This window comes from Pelophylax lessonae (assembly GCF_965119305.1).
Source record: "Pelophylax lessonae genome assembly, chromosome: 1".
NCBI lineage: Eukaryota > Metazoa > Chordata > Amphibia > Anura > Ranidae > Pelophylax > Pelophylax lessonae.
Window position 1 is genome coordinate 704,465,336 of NC_138768.1, and position 25,193 is coordinate 704,490,528.

The window sequence follows — 25,193 nt, forward strand, 5'->3', positions numbered from 1 at the left end:
ATTTTACAAGAGATATAAAAAAAAAAAACTAGAGACAAATAGCTAATGACTGTATATTGTTTTTTTCAGTTTTTCTCTTGATTAAAAATCACTTATGGGTTTGAGATAAATGTTTTAGAGGCGTATATTATATGGGGCGTGCCCATGCACTAGTATCACGTTATGCATGCTCACAATTTTAAACAGTTTTCACTGTATTTGCCAGAAGTTGTAAACTGATGTTGTAATAGTGAACAATAATACGACATAACACCAATAATGAAGCACCTTGAATCTGCTAAACAAAAGTGATACCTATATGGCTACTCATAGGGCCAACAGACTACATTACTAAAGAAGCCCATGCATGATTTATAACTCAGAACTGTAAGCAGATTATTGTACATGCTTTCTGTACAACGGTCCCTTTGAGGTTTACCTGTAGGTAAAAGTAGTTTTTGAAACTCAAAACTAAAAAGTATAAAAAGCTTTCTCTTCAAAAACATAGGAAACAATGCAAAATGTTTTATGCAAAACACATATAAAGTGGTTAAAAAAGGAAACGGACTTCTTTATTGAGCAGTTGATTTTTGTCATCTAAAAACCAGTCACCTTTATGACAATTTGGGAAAGACTATTAGGGTGTTCCATATTATGACATTGTCACACAGACCACTGTGAAGATGCAAAGTGCTGGTCAATCAAGGTTATGGAGATAGGTGACACTCGGCCTATCTTTTAGGAAAAGCACTTCATTTTCATTTTATAATGGAAGGGAGGCTGTTAGTTGGAACAACAAAGAACTGAAATGTTACAAATATAGGAGTTAAGTTTTATGTGTAAGCATTGAGTCGCTCTTTAGAACGGGTGGAGTGAATGTCGTGAAGTTCCTGTTCTTCCTTGGATTTGATGTCTTCATATTTTTGCATTCGGCAGGCGTCTTTCACATAGGCCCAGTTGGCAGATAGCACCATTAGGTAATGGACCTTTGAAAAAATAAATACAAGGTAAATTTTAAAATTTCAGTATTCTCAGTGTCAGGATTATTCAATGAGCAGCGCAGAGAGCAAAGTACTATGCAATTTATGTAGGTATTTTTTAAAAATGTGCTAATACAAACATTTCTTGGTGCCTACAGCAGCCAACCAAAATCTTAGTTTCATTTTCCACCCATTTACTGCAAAAAATGAAAAATTGAAGCTGAGTCCTTGCCATCAGCAAAAATATTTTTTCTATTTTAAACATCACAATTTTGAATGGTTCCCTAAACAGTTTACCAGTAAGTGCATAAGAAAAAAACAGCAACTCATATCTTCATTGTCGATAATCTTTGGAAAATTGGAAAAAATAACAAAATTAGACTAATTTGATTAAAACCCAAATTATGGTCCTTGATGAGTGAAACTAAAAAATCAATATAAGATTTTTTTTTTATTTATTCCTTGTTAGCCATTACAGCCTTGTTCAGCAATTAATAACACTAGCAATCTAGCAATCTCCTTTAGAGAGTAGAGGTATTTTAATAATGTAGATATAATTTTAGAAAATTAGTTGGACGTATATATCGGAGTGTGTGTAAAGTACATTTTTAGGGCTTGTAGGAAAAATATATAAATGTATGAGAATTGGTCCTTAGAGTAAGGCATGTGAGCTGGCTAGTTGTTGATAAAAACACAATCTGTTGTAGTAGAAATCAAGTATAAATGTCTAAGGTTCTCTGAGATTATTAGCCTCCATTTGCAAAGCTTACTTGAACAAGCTGAAGTTAGAAGCTGTTTGGTAACTATGCACAACTGCTACGAAATCTGTCTGCTCAAATTTTAGAAAATATCTCCATATGGATTTTAAACATTAAAGCGGAAGTTCATTCTCCCAATCAACTTTAACTATTGTTGATCTTTTTCTGCTAGCATTAGTAAATAGATAGGAAGGCATATCATATTTACATGTTTCAAACTTTTTTTTACATTTCTTCAGTTACTTCCTGATTTCCAGGCCTAGGCAAATTATGGCATACGTACATCCCAGGAGTCTTCAGGAGGGAAAGAGGGGTTTTATCAGCTAAGCACACCTTGCTGCCTGCATGCCTGGCCTAAGGGCAGATGCATTCCAAGAAGTAAATGCTACATGAATCATCTGCCCTTACTCAAGATGGCCACATCCAGAAATTGCTCAGCAAAAGAAAGCATGGAGACATGGATGAATGGGTGAGATTGCTTTGAATATTAAAAAATAAATAAAAATGTGATGGCGTTTTTGGTTGGTGGTGCTCAGATGCAGTGTAGTTCCACTTTAATAGGAACAGTTAAGAGAGGATGGGACCTACATTAATATAAAGCAGTGTTCAGCCTGCTATAGGTTCTCTAAACTGTGCTATAATGCATGATACTTCTGCAAATTAAGTTATGATACACTTTCAACCTGCTAGGTTTGCTGTTCCAAAGGACTACCAGCAGTCAGTCTGCTGCCTTATCTTCTCTACAGTATTTGCTATTTAAAAGGAGCAGATTTACACAGTAAATTGGTGGCAAACATTCAACTATTGTACCTGACATTAATAATTTACAATAAAAAGCATAATATGTACACATAAGTATTTTCTTTATATTTACAATAGTAGTTATCACCAATCTTTGTATGTCCATTCATTGACTGCTCAGAGAAGCTACATGAAAGGTCTCTGGATCAACTTAAGTCTATTACACACAGGCCAAATGTCGGGTGGAATCAGTTGGTTCAATACAAACCGACTGACATTTAGCCTGTGTGTACTGAAATTGGTCCGACAGAAGGGGTCGGTCTGTCAAAGGAACATTACCGAAAAAGGTCTGTTGATCGGCTCCCAATCAGCGCTCTCAGCCAATGGCCAAGAGTGCTGGCCGAAGTGTTCTGGCGGAGGGGCCATCCCCCTGTCTAAACACAATAGAACAGCAGGGTAGATCACTGTACTAACATTGGATAGTTTGTACAGCGGCTCCTTCTGAGCTGTTAGTTTTTCTTTTTTTCATTCAGCCCTGCTGGACTGAACAAAAATAACACCACTAGTGTATATTAAGGGCTTTACTGTACTCTGCCAACAGTGTGCTCAGACAATTACTGTAAGTGACACGTTTCTCTTGAACAAAGGGGGTTGTAGCAGAGACTTAAAGGGCTCATTCACATGAATATATTTTAAAGCATGACAGCCAATGTACTTAAGTTGGATATTGTTTTTTAGATTGTGCTAGGTTACATCTGTGTAATGCATTGATGTGCATTTTCCATTTCTTGAAGCATCAACCTGCATTTTCAGGCCTATTAACTGATACAGTAAACTAGAAAAATTGAACCCTCAAGACACTGCCCCTTGATGGAAATAATAATTTAACAAAAAACAAGACAGAGAAGTGAACAAGGGGAAAGACTAATGTACTTAGGTTGGATATTGTTTTTTATATTGTGCTAGTGTACATCTGTGTAATGCATTGATGTGCATTTTACATTTCTAGAAGCGTCAACCTGTATTTTCAGGCCTATTGACTGACAAACTAGAACAATTGGACCCTCATGATACTGCCCCTTGACGTAAATACTATTTAACAAAAAAACAAGACACAGAAGCGAAAAAGGACAGCTATCAGTGAAAGACATGTAGATACATCTGACAGATAAAAAACAGATTATGCTCAACCAAACCTTAAGTAAATGTCAAAAAGGAAAATTGTGTTCAACTCACTGAGCTAAATGGAAAAAGTTTATTGATTACAAAAACATTTGCTGTATATAAATGTAGCACCCTACAGGTAGGTGCTAGGTAAAATGTATAGTGGGCCTTGTCTGCCTAACAGCAGGACTGTGATTTATTTAGCTAGGGTGTCAGGGCTTCCAGATGTGCCTGCTGAGGGGAGAAGTATCCCCACTGGCTCCTGTGAGAGGCTTCTCATAGGTCAGTGTGGGAAGCCCAATCAGGGGACACATCCCAGCTTGTAACTACCCCAGAAGGCAGATTAGGCTGCAAAGGATTCTGGGAGTGGGTATATGTTTGGGGGGAAATGCATGGCAGGGTGTCTTTGGAGGGAGCAGAGTCCCAGGAAGGAGAGCACGGCTGTCTCTCCTCATGTCTGAGGAAGGTGGATGTCTCAGGGTGTCGCCTGAGTGTCCAGAGCATGCTGAGTTGAGCTGAGGGGATCCGGTGTGCCGAGAGCCTGAGGAGAGAGAGAGGGGTCCAGTCCCAGGAAAGCCTACACAGGTCGTGAGTACTGAGGATTGCTCCTGGGGGTCTGCCTGAAGTTAGAGGGGACCACTCCGGAAGAGGTTCTGGGATACAGTGTCAGCTAGCTGTAAAGGGGGTACCTAGGTTGAGGACCCTGAAGCTACAGAGGGGGTACATAGTCAGTGGACCCTGAAGAGTTCAAGGACAAATGGGGCACCTACAGTTTGGACCCTGAATGGTATAGAGCGTGCCAGTTAAAGTGAAAGCTATACAGAGTTCTACTACATACTACCTCAAGCTGTGTCAGGCGGGGGGAAAGTATTCAGTGACTTTTACAGTACAACAGTATCAGGAGTTCTACAGTTTTCATTCTTGGATCTTCTGGACTACAAGTCGAGGATTCAGCACTTCTTTTGTTCTACAGAGTGTTCTCAGTGTCAGTGAGCTTTGGCTGGCGCCGGCTGGTGTCAGGGAAGAGCCAACAGGCATTTCAGAAGTAAAGTCCCAATTGTAATTAGTTAAGCCTCAAGGAGTATCCCACTCATTCCCTTCTCCCATCCCCTAATTCAAAAAAAAAAAAACACAAACAAAGATGCCGGAGTTGTCGCTGCTTCAGTTGTCACTCCTGGGGACTCAGCTCACATGGGCTGGAGAGGATTCCGGTACTAATGGCAGACCCACATGAGGCCATATGCCTGGAAACCTTGCTATGTGAAAAAACATTGGTACCAAATCTCACAAACACACTCATACTGTTAAAACCCAAACATCCACCTCACTCACAATCTAGCTATATTAGCCAATGACCATAAGTTTCAAAACATTAAAATGCATAGCTCTGAGAAAAGAGTGAACTAGTGATCCTTAAGGATCCAATGGATATAGGGTTCTCCAGCTCATGGATTGAATTCTCACATATGTGGATGATCATAGATCATAAATCCTCCATTGTGAAGATTATAGGATAGTTCAAAATCAAAACTTGGTGTTAGTAAGTGGAACTGACTCTGTGGTAGGTACCGGTGTGGATAAAATGCACAAAATGTTGCAGTGGTCTAGAGGGGGCCCCTTGTCAAAGCTTTTGTAGCGTTAATTGACTGGCTATGCTAAGAAAATACAGTTCATTCTTGTATAGTTTTGCTAGGGATTTTTCTATTAATGCTTTGACCGCCCCCCTCGCACTGTGGGTAAGAGCAACATAATCCTCCCAAACTGCACTTATAGGGGCTCAACTTGATGTACCCAATGATGTAACAATGTGCTATGCATTTTAATTTTTTGGAATGTATGGTTATTGGCTAATATAGCTAGATTGTGAGTGAGGTGGTTGTTTGGTTTTTAACAGCATGAGTGTGTTGGTGAGATGTGGTACCAATGTCTTTTATATACAGTAAATGTTTTTGTAATCAATCAACTTTTTCTATTTAGCTCAATGAGTTGAGCACAATTTTTTTTTTCACATTTACTTGAGAGTTAGTTGAGCATAATCCGGTTTTTATCTCTTAGATGTAACCTATTGATGACTGACTGATCATAACATGCATAAAAAATGCATTAAAACACGTATGGAAAGGTGTGAATCCAGTCTTTTGATTTTGACAGTTTGAGGAGGAGAGTTTGCAACACATTTATCACCTGTTATAGTTAAAGCATATATAATCCCTCACCTTGTAAAACAACCCATTCAGTTTAAAATAGAAATGAAAAGCAAAACATTTGTGTGCGTGTGCATGTATATATGTATATAATTGGGAAAGAAAAGGGTGTGCTGATTGTGTGAAAGGCTGCAACCAGAATATGAAAAAATGATTGTGTTTAAATGTGATGGTGCGCTTTTCAATGTGATGTGAATATAACCAAAATATATCTATACACAATAACCATGTATATTAATGTGACAGTGATGAAAAACCAAAAATTATTTCCAAATATAAAGTTGATCAGTGAACAAAAAGTCCCATAAAATTCAACCTTGATGTGAATCAAACAAATAATACATAAAAAAATGAATTTCCTTAAAAGTTATGGTGATAACAAAAATATGGGTGAAGAGTCCAATAACAAATCGTTAAAGTGATTAAGTGTTCCCTCCACCTGGTGAAATGCCTCCTTACCCAGCGGAAAAAAGGTAAGTGCCTGATAAACAATTCCTGTGAAGATGATATCTGTATCCTAGTATCCACCTGCCAAACGTGCACAGTCACACCGGTGATAAAGCTAATGCAAGCCTCTTACCAGATAATAGAGAAAAACAGCCTCTAAATCGGTAGATGATGCTGTAGGCACTCTATTTATCCTTTTGAAGTGTGAATGGATGGCTCGCACTTGTTCCCATATATCAAACAAAGGTGGCTTCTCGGTCTCTTTATATAAGCGTAAATGCTTCCCACGGTATTCCAGTAAAATACATGTTAAAAATACATAATGACGGCACCCCTCCCTCCTGACGCGTTTCCTCCAATAGGGCTTCGACTGAGATGGGAGATCTCTCCCATCTCAGTCGAAGCCCTATTGGAGGAAACGCGTCAGTAGGGAGGCGTGCCGTCATTACGTCACTCGGTGTCCGTGCTGCAGCCGGACCCGAGGTGCAACAGAGATCCTCTGCCTGTAATTAAAGTATTTTCCTGCTCGAAACTACCCATGCAAATGTAAGTGCAATCTGGTTTCTAAATAAAACCTTATAAAAAGGTAATGCACCATTAGTCCTCTTTATGCCTTACATGTATTTTACTGGAATACCGTGGGAAGCATTTACGCTTATATAAAGACACCGAGAAGCCACCTTTGTTTGATATATGGGAACAAGTGCGAGCCATCCATTCACACTTCAAAAGGATAAATAGAGTGCCTACAGCGTCATCTACCGATTTAGAGGCTGTTTTTCTCTATTATCTGGTAAGAGGCTTGCATCAGCTTTATCACCGGTGTGACTGTGCACGTTTGGCAGGTGGATACTAGGATACAGATATTACCTTCACAGGAATTGTTTATCAGGCACTTACCTTTTTTCCGCCGGGTAAGGAGGCATTTCACCAGGTGGAGGGAACACTTAATCACTTTAACGATTTGTTATTGGACTCTTCACCCATATTTTTGTTATCATCACCATAACTTTTAAGGAAATTCATTTTTTTATGTATTATTTGTTTGATTCACATCAAGGTTGAATTTTATGGGACTTTTTGTTCACTGATCAACTTTATATTTGGAAATCATTTTTGGTTTTTCATCACTATCACATCAATATACATGGTTATTGTGTATAGATATATTTTGGTTATATTCACACCCCTTGCAATGTTCCACATTTTGTCATGCTACAACCAAAAACATAAATGTATTTTATTGGGATTTTATGTGATAGACCAACACAAAGTGGCACATAATTATGAAGTGAAAGGAAAATGATAAATGATTTTCAAATTTGTTTTACAAATAAATATCTGAAAAGTGTGGGATGCATTTGTATTCAGCCCCTTCACTCTCATACCCCTAACTAAAATCTAGTGGAACCAATTGCCTTCAGAAGTCACCTAATAAGTAAATAGAGTCCACCTGTGTGTAATTTAATCTCAGTATAAATACAGCTGTTCAGTGAAGCCATTGGATGTTTGTTAGAGAACCTTAGTGAACAAACAGCATCATGAAGGCTAAGGAACACACCAGACAGGTCAGTGATAAAGTTGTGGAGAAATTTAAAGCAGGGTTAGGTTTAAAAAGAATATCCCAAGCTTTGAACATCTCACAGAGCACTGTTGAATCCATCATCCGAAAATGGAAAGAGTATGGCACTACTACAAACCTACCAAGACATGACCGTCCACCTAAACTGACAGGCCGGGCAAGGAGAGGATTAATAAGAGAAGCAGCCAAGAGGCCCATGGTAACTCTGGAGGAGCTGCAGAGATCCACAGCTCAGGTGGGAGAATCTGTCCACAGGACAACTATTAGTCGTGCACTCCACAAATCTGTCCTTTATGGAATAGTGGCAAGAAGAAAGCCAATGTTGAAAGAAAGCCAAAAGAAGTTCAGTTTGAAGTTTGCGAGAAGCCATGTGGGAACACAGCAAACATGTGGAAGAATGTGCTCTGGTCAGATGAGACCAAAATTTTACTTTTTGGCCTAAAAGCAAAACACTATGTGTGGTGGAAAACTAACACTGCACATCACCCTGAACACACCATCCCCACCATGAAACAGGCAGCAGGATCATGTTGTGGGGATTCTTTTCTTTTGGATTCTTTGGATACAGTTCTTTGGATGGATCCAAAACACAGGGAAACCTTAGAAGAAGACCTGATAGAGTCTGCAATAGACTTGATACTGGGGCAGAGGATTACCTTCCAGAAGAACAACGACCCTAAACATAAAGCCTGTTCATATGTTAGAATGACCAGTCAAAGTGCAGGCCTAAATCCAATTGAGAACCTGTGGCAAGACTTAAAAGTTGCTGTTCACAGACGCTCTCCATCCAAACTGACAGAGCTTAAGCTACAGTATTTTGCAAATAAGAATTGGCAAAAATTTCAGTTTCTAAATGGGCAAACCTGGTAGAGACATCCCCAAAAAGACTTACAGCTGTAATTGCAGGGAAAGGCGGTTCTACGAAATATTGACTCAGGGGGGCTGAATACAAATGCATGCCACGCTTTTCAGATATTTGTAAAAAAATTTGAAAACCATTTATCAGTTTCCTTCCGATTCACAATTATGTCCCACTTTGTGTTGGTCTATCACAGAAAATCCCAATTAAATCCATTTAAGTTTTTGGTTGTGACATGACAAAAATTTTGAAAATTTCAAGGGGTATGAATACTTTTTTAAGGCACTGTGTATATAATTATATATGGATGTGTGTATATATATATTGTGAGAGATTAGCTCGGTAGCGGGTGTGGATGACCCCTTTGGGGGGGTTCGTCACACAGGGAGATAGCCGAGGAATGGTTGAAAACAACAGTTTATGGTTTATTCTTCCAAATTCTTCAAACAAGTACATGCAGCAAAAACATCAAAAAATCAAAATAAAACACAAAATAAATCCTGGCCGCTGTGGGCATCTACCTTCTCACACACAGGAACCTACCTAAGGAGTCTTCCCAACCTACTGTTGGGCAGACACTGCTGATCCTACAGCAGTCACTCAAATGTCCATTTGTGTTTTTCTTTACACAGAAAAAGTTCAACACCTCACCTTTAGAAGTCTCTCATCTGACTGCTCTCCCCAGCTCACACAGCCTCAGGAGGCCACAATCAATAGACTTCCTTTGGACAAATTATAGAGGCCTTAATTGCCTCATTCTGAACAGCTGAAAGTTTTTTCAACTTCCGTACACCTTCCTGCCTACCTCTGCAGCCGACACCTGATAGTAATTGGTGAATTGTCTAAACCAAGCAGAAATGTATCTCCCGTCTGTGACAACACCTATAGATTTACCTGACTTCCTGTCACATACCCCCCCCCCCTCTTGTTTCAACCCTAGGGTTGGGACACAGGTTGCCAGGCACGCATGTGCTCGGGACAAACCATCTGCATTCCCCATTTGAACATCGGGGCGATGCGTTACCACAAAGTCTCGTGAAAAATCAGGTGACTTTAAAACTGGCTGACTACATAAGGCCTGTTTTAAAGCCTGAAAAGCTGTTCTGCCTCGGGAGTCCATTTGATCATGACAGACTCATTCCCTTTGGTCAAATTGGTCAGGGAAGCAGCCTGTGAGGCAAAATGGGGAATAAAACGGCGATAATAACCTGCAATCCCCAAAAATGCACGAACCTGTTTCTTGTTGGTGGGACGTGACCAATCCTTAATAGCCTCAACTTTGTTTATTTGGGGCTTGATTAGACCTCTACCAATGGTATATCCCAGATACTTCGCCTCTTCTAGCCCAATGGTACATTTTTTTGGATTGGCTGTAAACCCAGCTTTCCAGATGGAATCCAACACAGCCTGAACTTTTGATAAGTGTGAGTCCCAATCCTCACTGTGAATGACCACGTCATCGAGGTATGCAGCAGCATAGGCTTGATGAGGCCGAAGGGTCTTATCCATGGTGCGTTGGAATGTGGCAGGAGCATTCTGCAACCCAAAAGGCATCCTCCGATATTGGAAAGATCCGTCTGGAGTTACAAATGCTGTTTTTTCCCTGGCCGCCCCCGAGAGAGGAATTTGCCAATAACCCTTGGTAAGGTCTAATGTGTTCATGTACCGGGCAGTGCCTAGGCGATCAATTAGTTCATCTATGCGGGGCATAGGATAGGTGTCAAACTTAGTGATTTTATTCAGTTGGCGATAATCATTACAAATCCGCCAACTTCCATCTGGTTTGGGCACTAAGGCAATGGGACTGGACCAATCACTATTTGACTCTTCTATCACCCCCAACTCAAGCATTTTTTTTTATTTCCTGGCGAATGGCCTCTCGCCGGGCTTCTAGAATTCTATAAGGCTTTAACTTGACCTTATCCCCTGGTGTGGTGATGATGTCATGTTTAACTCCAGAGACCCAACCTGGCACGTCTGAAAACTTCTCCCTATTACGGAGCACAAATTCTTTAACCTCCTGTTTCTGAATTTTTGACATAGTCTCTGCTATCCCAACTTCAGGGACAGCCAGGTTAAATGGAGCAGAAAATCAGATAGTCTCAGCGACCAAGGACTCTCTATCCTTCCATGGTTTTAACAAGTTCACGTGATAGAGCTGCTCAGGTTTTCGTCTTCCCGGTTGGCTAATTTTATAATTCACCACCCCTATTTTCTCCAACACTTCATAGGGACCCTGCCATTTGGCTAGGAATTTACTTTCGACTGTGGGGACCAACACCAACACCCTATCACCAGGTGCAAAAGAACGGACCTGGGCCCCACAATTGTAAATCCTTTGTTGAGCCAACTGGGCTTGGGCTAAATGTACCTTCACAATCAGCATCACTTGGGCAATTCTATCTTGCATTTGTGCCACATGCTCAATCACACTTCGATGAGGGGAACTCTCACTCTCCCATGTTTCCCTGGCAATGTCCAATAGGCCCCGGGGGTGCCTCCCATACAGCAGCTCAAACGGAGAGAACCCCGTGGATGATTGGGGAACCTCTCTTATGGCAAACATCAGATAAGGGAGCAGATAATCCCAATTCTTTCCGTCTTTATCCACCACCTTCCACAACATTTGTTTTAAAGTTTTATTAAACCTCTCCACTAACCCATCTGTTTGAGGGTGATATACTGAGGTACGTAATTGGGTCACTTTCAGGAGTTTACAAAGTTCTCTTGTCACCCTAGACATAAACGGGGTGCCCTGGTCAGTTAGGATTTCCTTAGGAAGACCCACCCAGCTGAAAACTTGAAATAACTCCTTGGCTATGGTTTTAGCAGAGGTATTTCGGAGAGGAATTGCTTCTGGGTAACGGGTGGCATAATCCATTATTACCAAGATGTGCTGGTGCCCTCTAGTGGACTTCAGTAAGGGCCCAACCAAATCCATGGCGATCCTCTCAAAAGGGATCTCGATAATGGGCAGGGGTACCAACGGACTGCAGAAATGGGGCACGGGTGCATTAATCTGACACACTGGACAGGAAGAGCAGTACAATTCCACTTGCTTAATGATCCCAGGCCAATAAAATCTCTGGGTGATTCTCTCCCAGGTTTTTTCTGCTCCCAAATGTCCCCCAAGAATGTGCCCATGGGCCAGTTCCAAAACCATCTTGCGGTACGGTTTAGGCACTACCAGTTGCTCAACTGTGTCCTCTATCCTCTGTGACACTCGATATAAGAGGTCCCTTTCAACAATGAAGTAAGGGAGGGCAATCCTCTCGTCAGGGTTAACTAACTCCCCATCTATCTTCACTACATTCTCCTGGGCTCTTAGCAACATGGGGTCCCTCAATTGCTCAGTGATAAAATTTTCTCGGTGCACCTTAAGGTCATCCAACCTTAACAGCCGCTGTTCCTCTTCTGAGATAGCAGGCTCCTCCCTAGGGACTGGTGTTTGCTAAGACTGAGCACGGAAATTCAGGATAATCCTCCCAGTTAGAGGATTCTGGAGTAGATGTTTCAGGCTCAGAAGAACCACCTACTGGGGAATCTGGGCAATCCCAGAGTTCCCAGAACTTTGAGAAATCCCTTCCCACAATGGCGTCATGTGGCCGTTTGGGAACTAAACCCACTTTGTGACACAAGATACCGAGGGATGTTTCAAAAGTAACTGTAGTCACCGGATATTCTGGAGTGTCCCCATGTACACAAACTACAGCCATTTTCCTAGGATGTAAGTTTTTTTCACCACTAGATCACTTCTCACTAAGGTGACCAGGCTACCTGAATCCAACAATACCACAACATCTTTACCATCTAAACACATTCTATATAAAGGTTTCTCATTCCCCTTTACTGCAGTGTATGTGGTTGCAAACAGGGACTGTCGTCTCTCTTGCAGAAAGTCACAATGCATGGGTTCATCATCCTCTGGGCAAACCGCTGCTACATGTCCCTCTTCCCGGCAACGGTGACAAATCAACCTTCCGGTCCTCTCCTGTGGGATGGGTCTTCCAGGCCGCTCTCGCCAAACATTAGTAGTAGTCCTGCTAATACCTCTAGTTGCTCTTTGGATCCTCTCTCCACCCCCATCCTCTGACGCTGTCTTACTTATAGGTGGGGAGGGTCTGGTCTTGGGGTGAAAAGTCTGTGCATCTCTGGGAAAAGAGGTCAAATTCTCCGTTGTTAGGTACTTTTCGACCAGGTCTACCAATTTGTCTGCAGTTTCCGGACCACCATGGCTCACCCATTTCTGCAGGGTGTTAGGAAGAGACCTAAGAAATTTGTCCATGACTACTCGCTCCAAAATTTTTGGTCCGGACAGAATTTCTGGCTGCAGCCATTTCTTAGCCAAATGGATGAGGTCATACATCTGCGACAGGGGTGGCTTCTTCAGCTGATAACTCCAATTGTGGACCCGCTGAGCACGGATATCCAAGGTTACCCCAAAACGTGCCAATATTTCCTCTTTTAATCGATCATAGTTTTTTGCATCTGCAAGTTCCAAGTCAAAATATGCCTTTTGGGCTTCTCCAGATAATAGGGGGGCCACTAGTCCAGCCCACTGTTCTTTAGGCCAACTCTCTTTCTCCGCTGTTCTTTTAAACGTGGTCAGAAACATCTCAGGGTCCTCATCTGCAGTCATCTTTGGCAATAAGTGGTTTACCCAAAAAGTCGGTATGTTACTGGCCTGACTCCCAGCCTCGGTCTGCTGTCTCTGAAGTTGTTTCACAATGGCCTCCATTTGCTGCTGTTGTCTCTGTTCCAAGCCTACAATGGCCTCTCGGTGAGCTGCCATGCTCTCTTGGTGAGCCTGTTGTTGCGCTGCAATGCTCTCTTGGTGAGCCTGTTGTTGAGCTGCAATGCTCTCTTGGTGAGCCTGTTGTTGAGCTGCAATGCTCTCTTGGTGAGCCTGTTGTTGAGCTGCAAAGCTCCGTTGAAAATCCGCATTTGCCTGCTGTTGAGCTGCATTCGATATAATCAGTTGTTTCAGTATCTCCTCCATTTTGGGTTTACTTTAACTGCCCGCGGCACTCCACCATATGTGAGGGATTAGCTCGGTAGCGGGTGTGGATGACCCCTTTGGGGGGGTTCGTCACACAGGGAGATAGCCGAGGAGTGGTTGAAAACAACAGTTTATGGTTTATTCTTCCAATTTCTTCAAACAAGTGCATGCAGCAAAAACATCAAAAAATCGAAATAAAACACAAAATAAATCCTGGCCGCTGTGGGCGTCTACCTTCTCACACACAGGAACCTACCTAAGGAGTCTTCCCAACCTACTGTTGGGCAGACACTGCTGATCCTACAGCAGTCACTCAAATGTCCATTTGTGTTTTTCTTTACACAGAAAAAGTTCAACACCTCACCTTTAGAAGTCTCTCATCTGACTGCTCTCCCCAGCTCACACAGCCTCAGGAGGCAGCAATCAATAGACTTCCTTTGGACAAATTATAGAGGCCTTAATTGCCTCATTCTGAACAGCTGAAAGTTTTTTCAACTTCCGTACATCTTCCTGCCTACCTCTGCAGCTGACACCTGATAGTAATTGGTGAATTGTCTAAACCAAGCAGAAATGTATCTCCCGTCTGTGACAACACCCATAGATTTACCTGACTTCCTGTCACAATATATATATATATATATATATATATATATATATATATATAGATATATATATAGTATCTCACAAAAGTGAGTACACCCTCACTTTTTTGTAAATATTTTATTATATATTTTCAACAACAATGACAACAATGAAGAAATTACACTTTGCTACAATGTAAAGTAGTGAGTGTACAGCTTGTATAAAAGTATAAATTGCTGTCCCCCTCAAAATAACTCAACACACAGCCATTAATGTCTAAACCACTGACAACAAAAGTGAGTACACCCCTAAGTAAAAATGTCCAAATTGGGTCCAAAGCGTCAATATTTTGTGTGGCCACCATTATTTTCCAGCACTGAACCCTCTTGGCATGGAGTTCACCAGGTTGCCACTGGAGTCCCCTTCCACCTCTCCATGATGACATCATGGAACTGGTGGATGTAAGAGGCCTTGCGCTCCTCCACCTTTCGTTTGAGGATGCCCCACAGGTGCTCAATAGGGTTTAGGTCTGGAGACATGCTTGGCCAGTCCATCACCTTTAACCTCAGCTTATTTAGCAAGGCAGTGGTCATCTTGGAGGTGTGTTTGGGGTCATTATTATGCTGGAATACTGCCCTGCAGCCCAGTCCCGGAAGGGAGGAGATGTACATATATATATATATATATATATATATATATATATATATATATATATATATATATATATAAAAAAATTATTTTTATTAAATAAATTTCAATTAAAATCATTAACACAGTGTCTACATCCAGCAATTAATTCAAGATACATATACTTCAAAATATAGCCACGCAATTTATTTATTTGCAGAGAGTAGAAAAATGTAAATATGAATATACACATAAAAAGGTGTAACAACATACAGCCTTCCGTGATACTTTATAATAGTCCCCAACATGTTTTGCAGATCATTGACTTCTTCTTCAGGAGGATAGTAGTTACAATCACTCATAGAAGGGGGGTGTATCAGACGTCCACTGTGGCGAAAGGTCCCATCAAGCAAGGCACTCTCCCCGCCGGACACAGGGGAAGATAACCTTGAAAGCAGTATAGCTATATGTCTGTTAACCAGGGTGTAGTTTTGGACAAGGTACTATAACCCTGTCCAGGGCAAAAGGCAGATCGATGCAATTAGAAAAATGATGGAGCAAAAAGCAAATAATAACCCTGTCATGAGTTGGTATAAAAGCAAACAACTCCACTAACCTCCCAAAAATCCAGTAGGAATAAGATCACGGCTGTACAAGAAGCTCTGTGAGATGCCACCCTGGCTCAATGTGTAAGTACGGTGTAAGCTACTGTATACTGCTTTCAAGGTTATCTTCCCCTGTGTCCACCGGGGAGAGTGCCTTATTTGATGGGACCTTTGGCCACAGTGGACGTCTACTCTCTGTAAATAGATCAATTGCCTGAGTGGCTATATTTTGATGTATGTGTATCTTGAATGAATTGCTGGATGTAGACACTGCGTTAATGGTTTTAATTGAAATGTATTTAATAAAAATACATTTTTATAAATATATTCTTTGTATACATTTACATACCTAAGGTACCTAGAAAATCCTGCTTTGTTCTTTTGGAGATGTGTTAATCGGGGAATCAATCTCCTCTTTTTCTCATGTACAAATTTATTTTTGGAATGTTGGTACCCGTATCCCTAATTTACCCTATTGGCTCTTCGCTTAACCTTCAGACCTTAGATAGGCCCCAGTTCATACACCTTAAGACCTCAGATCAGCCCCAAATCGTACACGTTTAGACCCATAGACCTTCATTAGAACAAACCTCCTGGAAAACCTTCTTAAATCGGCAGCTGCAGCCAATCGGCCGCAGTGTCGAATAGTGTATTTTGACAGTGGAGAGTCCCCCCTGTCAGAATACAATGTCCCTGCTGGGGGGATTCCTGGATCCTACTCACTTGTCTGCATGCAGGAATCTGTTTTTTGTTTTTCAGTCTGCTGGCTGAATGAAAAAAAAGTAACCATGTGTATCCAGCTCTACATCTGACAACAAATATTCAGAAAATCACCAAGCTTCCTACTATTGCTGAAAAATGACTTTGAAATGGTTTCTTGCATCAGTGACCCCCACATCGTTAGGCAGACATGCATGCATGTAGGGCTTCCTCAGCACATAATGCCCATGACTTTTATTGATGTAAGGGAGGTGGGTTAGCTAAGCTTTGTAATAAACAGCCTTGGGAGCTGAGGAGCTGTAAATTACAGCCAAGCCATCACATGTTAGTGCAGAAGGCATCACATCTCCACCAGACATGTTTGTTAGGGGTTGACATCTGTTCCTGACATATAAAGTATATTTCCCACTTCATATTCTTCTAGATCTCTTATAATTGCTACATAAAGATTGACTAATACTGTGAAATATGGGGAAAAAGTATTTTATTTTCATTTTTAATAGGATTGCCGCTAAAACTAAAAACAGACTACAATTTTAATAATAATAAAAAAAAAAACATCAGTTCTTGTTAAAAAAAACACCTATGGAAATAAAGAAGACTTTATTGCTGTTAAATCAATATTTACTCTAGTGGCAACCGCCAGACTCATCCCTCTTACCAATCGCTCAGTGTCCGCCGCTCCTCTCTGTCAAGCCCTCCACTGGCTTCCGCTCACCCAACGAATCAAATTCAAAATACTAACAACATCTTACCAAGCCATCCACAGCTTAGCCCCCAACGACATCACTAGCCTAGTCTCAAAATACCAACCTTATCACTCTCTACGTTCCTCTCAAAACCTCCTGCTCTCTAGCTCCCTTGTCACCTCCTCCCATGCTCGCCTCCAGGACTTTACCAGAGTCTCTCCAATCCTATGGAACTCCTTACCCTTATCTGTCCGATTATCTCCTACTCTATTAGCTTTTAGGCGATCTCTGAAAACCCTCCTCTTCAGAGAAGCCTATCCTACCCACACCTAACAACTCTACCTCCATTTTATCCATCTGCCCATCCCCCTCGGTTACTGCCTTTTGTTTCACTTGACCCTCACTTCTAGATTGTAAGCTCTAACGAGCAGGGCCCTCTGATTCCTCCTGTATTAAATTGTACTGTACTGTATTGTCTTCCCCCACATTGTAAAGCGCTGCGCAAACTGTTAGCGCTATATAAATCCTGTATAATAATAATAACCGCAAGGCATTTCTCACTCAGTTACCTGAGGGTGACAATAGTTACATGCCTACATAATGTGTGTTAAAACAGGCATTTGTAGCCTCAAAAGCCAGACTGATAGGGTGACAATGCAGGAACACAAATGTGAAACAGGAAAAGAGTGTTTTCATGCAAAACCTGGAATGCCTGAACAAGGATCTTTATGGCAGCATTACCAGCTATTTTTGTGAAGGTTGCAGATTTATAAATATTGAAAATTACTTTCAAAATGATATTAACACGATAAAGCTTTTATTAGAATTAAAGTATTGGGTTTACATCTACTTTAACAAAGTACTTGAGTTACACAAAAACAACCTAAAAGTGAGCAGCTACTGCTGAGCTGTTCTATTAATTCAGTTACTGGGGAACACCAGTGTTTTATTCTAAAAATGAAGTTGTTACATTTATCAAGTACTAAAAGGTCACATAAAAGATCAGCTAACATACTTTAAACCCTTAATTATTTTATTTTAACACAAATTGACCAAACACTATTATAGATGGGCTCTCCACTTCAAAGCAGGAAACATGCCAAAGACTACTCAGTTTAATAATACAGACATGTCTACCTACCACAATGTCCCCTGGGGTAGTAGAACCCACAGCCTTCAAGTAAATGCACAAGCACCCTATGGACCCAGTCATTCTTCTGCTTACACTCATTAGCAGCGGTATTCATACAGTGCCACTAAATCTAAATAGATTAACTATCATATCAGTTTCCACAGCCAGAGGCTTTGCAGGCAAAAAAATGAGATCATACTTGTGGTGATTCAGTAAGCTGAACTAGTGGCCTTTGCAAAGGCCATTTTTAACTTGGAAAAACCACTCTATAAACTGTAAAATTACAACAAAACCTCTATACAATAAATGGATATGTTAAACTGAGAACTGAAAACTATGCTGAACGGTGAACAAATCAATATTTCCTGCCTTAGATGAATGAGGATGATAGGATGATAAAGTGCTTAGGGCAAGCCTTGTGTTTCCTTGCTATGAGGAAAATGTTTGAAGTATTTAAGGAAATGTCAGAAAGAATATCCTAAATATGTGCAATGAGTTCAAGACTATATTTTATTTTACAGAAATGGAAATATCCTCTGGTATGATTATCATAAAAACACAATAATGGGTTTCTAGGAAGGCCAGTATACCCTTAACTGTGCCTGGTTACCCATTTGACTTTAGGAAAGGACAAACAGTTAAAGGACACTTTGCAGTTCATCACTGATATTTGCCAGAGATCTTTTCTAACAAATATTGATTTATTAATGGAAAATATTTTGTGGAAAAGGATCTCATGTACTCAAATTTTATTGCATTCAAGAAGACTACAGTATTTTTTTTTTTTTCTGTGAATTGAAATGTAAAAAATATTTTTTAGGAATAATTGTGACAAAAAAGTCAAAACTACACTTATCGATATTTAGTTGATAGTGCCTAGATCTTGATCTCGGACCAGTGGCTTTGGGACCCCAATACAGTGAATTTGCTAATGTAGGGTTAAGTTAGAGTAGAAGAAGATAATGTTAGGGGATGGTTTAGGTTAGTGTTAGGGTCAGGAGTATGAAGTTAGTGTTCAAAGTGTTAAAGGGTAACTCCCCTTTCATGGAAAAAATATAGTAAATATACAAATAAAACAGCATATATAGTTGTGGCAGAAATCATATTGGGCTCCATTCATGAAGTGGTATTTTCCTGTTTAACATTTGTAGTAAAAAAGGGCTCATACTGTACCGTTTTTCAAAAATTGTTTTGCAATTCACAAAAAAACGCTACTAAAATACCACAACGTGTGGCATTTATCTCATGAAACCATGCGGTATTTTATCTCATGTGATATACAGTGGTAAGGATACACTAGAAAAGAATTTGAACTCCTCTCAGTTTTAATTGCTAATAAAGAAATTAAATGGTTTAAACCGTTGAAATATGCCAAGTCATTGCGGTCCCTGCAGCATATGTATTAATACAAAAGAAAAAAGGTGACTTAAAGTGGAGTTCCACCCATTTTAGTAACTTTAGATGTATGTAATCCCCTTTAAAACTACTTTTACCAATGGAAACTTCTTTTTTTTTTTTTGCTAGGAAATACCTTATTTTCTTCTTTATTCATCCTCTCCTCACTTCCAGGTCCGGCCGCCGATCGGCGATTACATCATTCGGCGATTCGCAGGGGGTTCTGGGATGTATCTCATGGGATGAAATCTCGCATTATTACACAGGTGTCCTGAGCTGTATGTATTGGATTGAGGCTGGAGTGAGCGAGGACTGAAAGCATTATATCCTCACTGAGCTCACTGAGAGGAGGCGGGGCAGAGGCAGGGCAGAGCACGGCCTCAATCCAATGCATACAGTACAACTCAGGACTCCTGTGTAATAATGCGAGATTTCATCCCATGAGATACATCCCAGCACCCCCTGCGAATCTCCGAATGACGTAATCGCCGATCGGCGGCCGGACCCGGAAGTGAGGAGAGGATGAATAAAGAAGAAAATAAGGTATTTCCTAGCAAAAAAAAAAAAAGTTTCCATTGGTAAAACTAGTTTTAAAGGGGATTACATACATCTATGTAATACAAGTTATTAAAAATGGGTGGAACTCCACTTTAAATTCCAGTCAAAGGGAAGCTGCTTTCACAGGACAAATGTGGTGTATCAAAAACAGCTAAGGCTGGCCATACATTATTCAATTTCTTGAACAACTTTCCTTTTGATTTACCAAAACCATATAATATCAGGTCAAACCTAAACACTTTCAATTTGTATGCAATCATGCAGGCCCCTGCACTACAAAGTTGAAGGTAAATCTCAAAGAAATTGAAATAGGAAAATTGTATAATGTATGGCCAACCTAAGTTAAATTAAGTAAATACAAAATATCTTTATAAATGTCAAATATTGAATGAAAATAGTATAAAAAAAACACATACAGTGCTCACTATAAATGAGTACACCCCCTTTTGAAAAGTAAGGTTGTAATCAATATCTTAATGAACACAAGAACAATTTCCAAAATGTTGACAAAACTGAGTTTTATAGGGCATTTGTTTAGATCATTACATAAAAATGAGATTAATAATATAACTTAGATTACAACATTTTTAGATTTACTCAAATTAGTTGATGCAAAAATAAATACATCCCCCAACAAAAACTACTACATCTAGTATTTTGTATGACCTCCATGAATTGTAATGACAGCACCAAGTCTTCTAGGTATGGAATGAACAAGTTGGCAACATACTGCAACATCTATTGTTTTCCATTCTTCAGGAACAAGCTTTTTTAGAGCTTGAATGTTGGACGGAGAGTGATGCTCAACTTGTCTCTTCAGAATTCCCCATAGGTTTTCCATTGGGTTCAGATCAATAGACATACTTGGCCACTAAATCAATTTCCCCCTCTTCTTCTTCAGAAATGCAACAGAGCCTTAGATGTGTGTTTTGGATAATTGTCATCTTGGAAAGCTCACGATGGCCAAGGGCACAGAGTGATGGTAGCATCTTCCCTTTCAATATAGAGCAGTACATCTGTAAATTCATGATACCATCAATGGAATGCAGCCCTCTGACACCAGCAGCACCCATGCAGCCCCACGGAAGGACACTGCCACCACTATGTTTCACTGTAGGCACCATGCATTTTTCTTTGTACTCCTAACCTTTGAGACACCATACAGTTTTGAAGCCATCAGTCCCAAAAACATTTATCTTAGTCCAATCACTCCAGAGTACAGAGTCCCAGTAGTCTTCTTCTTTTTCAGCATGGGCCCTAGCAAATTATAGGTGGGCTTTTTTGTGCATGGGCTTTAGGAGAGGCTTCCTTCATGGACGGCATCTATGCATGCCATTCCTCTGCAGTGTATGCCGTATTCATCCCAGTTTGGCTTTCTACTTCTTAAACTAACTGCAGTGAACTTGCATAGTGATTTTCTTCAACCCTTCTCATCAGAAGACGCTCCTGTCAAGGTGTTAACTTATGTGGATGGCCTGGACCTCTCTCTGAGATGGTTGCAGTTCCATCTTTGTTAAATTTTGGTATCACTTTTGTTACAGTATTCTAACTGATAAGTAAAGCTTTGCTGATCTTCGTGTAGCCTTCACCTTTCTTGTGTAAAGAAATTATTTTCTTTCTCAGGCCTTGTGACATTTCTTTTCCATTTGGTGCCGTTGCTGACAGCATGAAATGGGAGGGGTTTTCTTAGTTAAGTAATGCCCTTTTATAATCAACTGTCTGCTGGACACCTGTTTAATGAATAATTAGACTCACCTGTAGTTCAATTCTTGTTAATTAGGATATTGTTATCTTAAATTTAGCTTTGCTACCAAGACTTTCATTTGGGTGTATTCATTTTTGCAAAATGCTCTTGATTTATCTTTTTTGTGTGTGCAAATTAATAGAGATGGCCTTGCGGTTCGTGGCAAACTTTACATTGTACTTTGACCCATGACACATCCATCAGGTGGTACAGGACAGTCAATTGAGACATTTCAGCACATGGACATAACCCCTACCTTATAAATAGACCTGATCTGGCTGCCATTTTACATTCTGTCTTTTGTCAGTGTAGGGAGAGGTTGCTGTGTGGAGCAGGGACAGACTGTTAGTGACACAAATAGCTAGGTAATAGGTCCAAAAAAGTCCCTTTAAGGACTGATATAGGTGTACTATTGTTTGGTGTGCAATATATAGGGGTATAATACACTTATAATATACTTTCTAATATAGAAAGCATATTATAGTGGATTTGTATCGTGCAGCATTGTGACTGGTGAGCGGCTCTGCAGCGATACTACAACTACAAAGAGTGACAAACGCAATTAGAAAAAAGTATTATAACTGGTGTGATATACCAGTCGCCCCCCAAAAATGACAAATTAAAGCGGGGTGTTATATATACTTTCATAATAGTGTATTTGGGTACTGCAGAATTTTTTTTCTATTTTGCTGCGTTCCCTCTGCTACACACAGTGACAAACGTTACTGGATAAAAAAGTATTATAACTGGTGTGATATACCAGTGGCCCCCCAAAACGACAGATTGAAGCGGGGTGTTATATAACAATATACTTTCATAATAGTGTATTTGGGTACTGCAGAAATTTTGCCTGTTTTGCTGCGTTCCCTCTGCTACACACAGTGACAAATGTTACTGGAAAAAAAGTATTATAACTGGTGTGATAGACCAGTGGACCCCCCAAAATGACAGATTGAAGCGGGATGTTCTATACCTAATGTACCACCAGCTACAAAATACAAAGTTCTTTGCTGTCAGGTGCACACCTGTCGGGTAATTTTTGGGGCCTGTAATGGCCGACACTTATTTATCCTGTGAATGCCTAATGTACCTCCAGCCACATAATACAAAGTTCTTTGCTGTCAGGTTGCCTGTCGGCTAATTTTTGGGGCTTGTAATGGCCGACACTTATTTATCCTGTGAATGCCTAATGTACCTCCAGCCACAGAATGCAAAGTTCTTTGCTGTCAGGTGAATGCCTGTCGGCTAATTTTTGGTGTCTATAATGGCTGACACTTATTTATCCTGTGAATGCCTAATGTACCTCCAGCCACAGAATACAAAGTTCTTTGCTGTCAGGTGAACGCCTGACGGCTAATGTTTGGGGCCTCTAATGGCCGGCACTTACTTCTGTATCCTGTGAATGCCAAATGTACCACCAGCCACAGAACACAAAGTTATTAGCTGTCAGCTGAACGCCTGTCAGCTAATTTTTTGGGGCCTGTAATGGCCGACACTTATTTATCCTGTGAATGCCTAATGTACCTCCAGTCACAGAATACAAAGTTCTTTGCTGTCAGGCGAATACCTGTGGCTAATTTATGGGGCCTGTAATGGCCGACACTTATTTATCCTGTGAATGCCTAATGTACCTCCAGCCACAGAATACAAAGTGCTTTGCTGTCAGGTGACCGCCTGTCGGCTATTTTTTGGGGCCTGTAATGGCCGCCACTTATTTATCCTGTGAATGCCTAATCTACCTCCAGTCACAGAATACAAAGCTCTTTGCTGTCAGGTGGATGCCTGTGGGCTGTTTGGGGCCTGTAATGGCCGACACTTACTTCTGTATCCTGTGAATGCCTAATGTACCACCAGCCACAGAATACAAAGTTCTTTGCTGTCAGGTGAATGCCTATCGGCTAATTTTTGGGGCCTGTACTGGCTGACACTTACTTCTTTATCCTGTGAATGCCTTATTTTTCAGACTGGAATTGAAAATCAATGGGTCTGTAAACATTCCGCTAAATTGTGGAACGGATGTGGACCCATTTTACAGATGTGTGAATGGACCCTATATGTATTTGACATGAATTTACCGGCTGCTGTCAGTTCTGGCTGATTTAGGCCAAGCTATTACACTAAAACCGAGCAATATTACAAAAAACAAAATACACGTTATAACTGTATAAACGATTTATATAACTTATAAAAAATAAAAATAAATATATTTTTTATGGCAACTTTTCCAATAGCAGGATCATCTCCTGCACCCCCTTCATAGCCTGGCGTTGCCTCTCCTCCATGGCCTTCATGCGCTCCTGAATTGATGATACTTTGCAGATAAAAAAAGAATGCTTGTTGATCGCAGATTCGCTGGTATGTCAGTGTCCATGTTGTAGGACTATGTGTGCACAGCTAGTAAGTATTTTGTGGCTGCAAATATGACCTGGAGGTTTTTCATGTTCGCCTGCCATTAAAATGAATGGGACCCGCCGTGAACCTGTGGTTCGCGAACATTTAAGCGAGTTCGCGCAATTGCGTTCCCGAACCGTCCCATCAGATGTTCGTCCATCACTACAAATTAACAGATCTTGGTTACAATCAATGGCCTGCATTTGTGGGAGTATTTTGTAGTATAGTGTCCCATAGAAAATGTTGATTCTGAAAGGAAATTAAAGGTTTTTTGACAAATCTGTTGGAGTGTAGGTATAATCGAACTTTAGAAAAGTTCGGTTCGGCCAGAACTCCCGAAAGTTCAGGTCCGGATTCCAGAACCCCATTGAAATCAATGGGACCTGAACTTCGGTAATCAAAAAACACCATTTTGAAGCCCCAAAACCCAATAAATGCCCCTAAAAAGTGCCTAGGGTTTTGGGTCATGCCCCAGGGACTATTAATCACACAAAAAAAAGTTCTATTGAAAAAATTATTGGAAAAAAAATGAGATTTCTTTGTATTTAGTGTCTGGGGGGTCTAAAACATGTACCTGTGAAGTTTCAGCTCTGTAGCATGTCCAGAACCAGAAAAAAAAGATAATTTTTCTTAGAATTTGAATAGCGCAGGGATGTGGCTACGCTCCTTTCACACCTGGGTGTTTTTGTTTCAGGCGTTTATTGGGCATTTTTTGGGCGTCTTTGGAGGCAGGCATGACATCTGAACTTCTGTGTAGGGGTATATATACACACACACACATATATGTATATATACACATACACACATATAGGTGTGAAAGGAGCGGAACACCATCCATGCGCTAATTAAATAATTTGCAGGGATAGGGTTCCGCTCCTTTCACACCTATATGTGTGTATGTGTATATATATATATATGTGTGTGTGTATATATACCCCTACACAGAAGTTCAGATGTCCTCCAAAGACGGCCAAAAAATGCCTCCAAAGACGCCCAAAAAATGCCCAATACACGCCTGCAACAAAAACGCCCAAGTG

At 40.5% G+C, this 25,193-nt stretch overlaps 1 protein-coding gene across 2 annotated transcripts in view; it reads right to left on the reverse strand.

The window, feature by feature from the left end:
• Positions 1-521: 521 nt before the first annotated feature.
• GPM6A (glycoprotein M6A) overlaps positions 522-25,193 on the reverse strand; it is a 445,719-nt gene continuing 421,047 nt past the window's right edge. For both annotated transcript variants that reach the window (XM_082265960.1, XM_082265959.1), the window contains exon 7: positions 522-965. In XM_082265960.1, the coding sequence (XP_082122086.1) occupies positions 813-965 (153 nt within the window). In that variant the 3' untranslated portion in view covers positions 522-812. The remainder of the gene's footprint in view (positions 966-25,193) is intronic.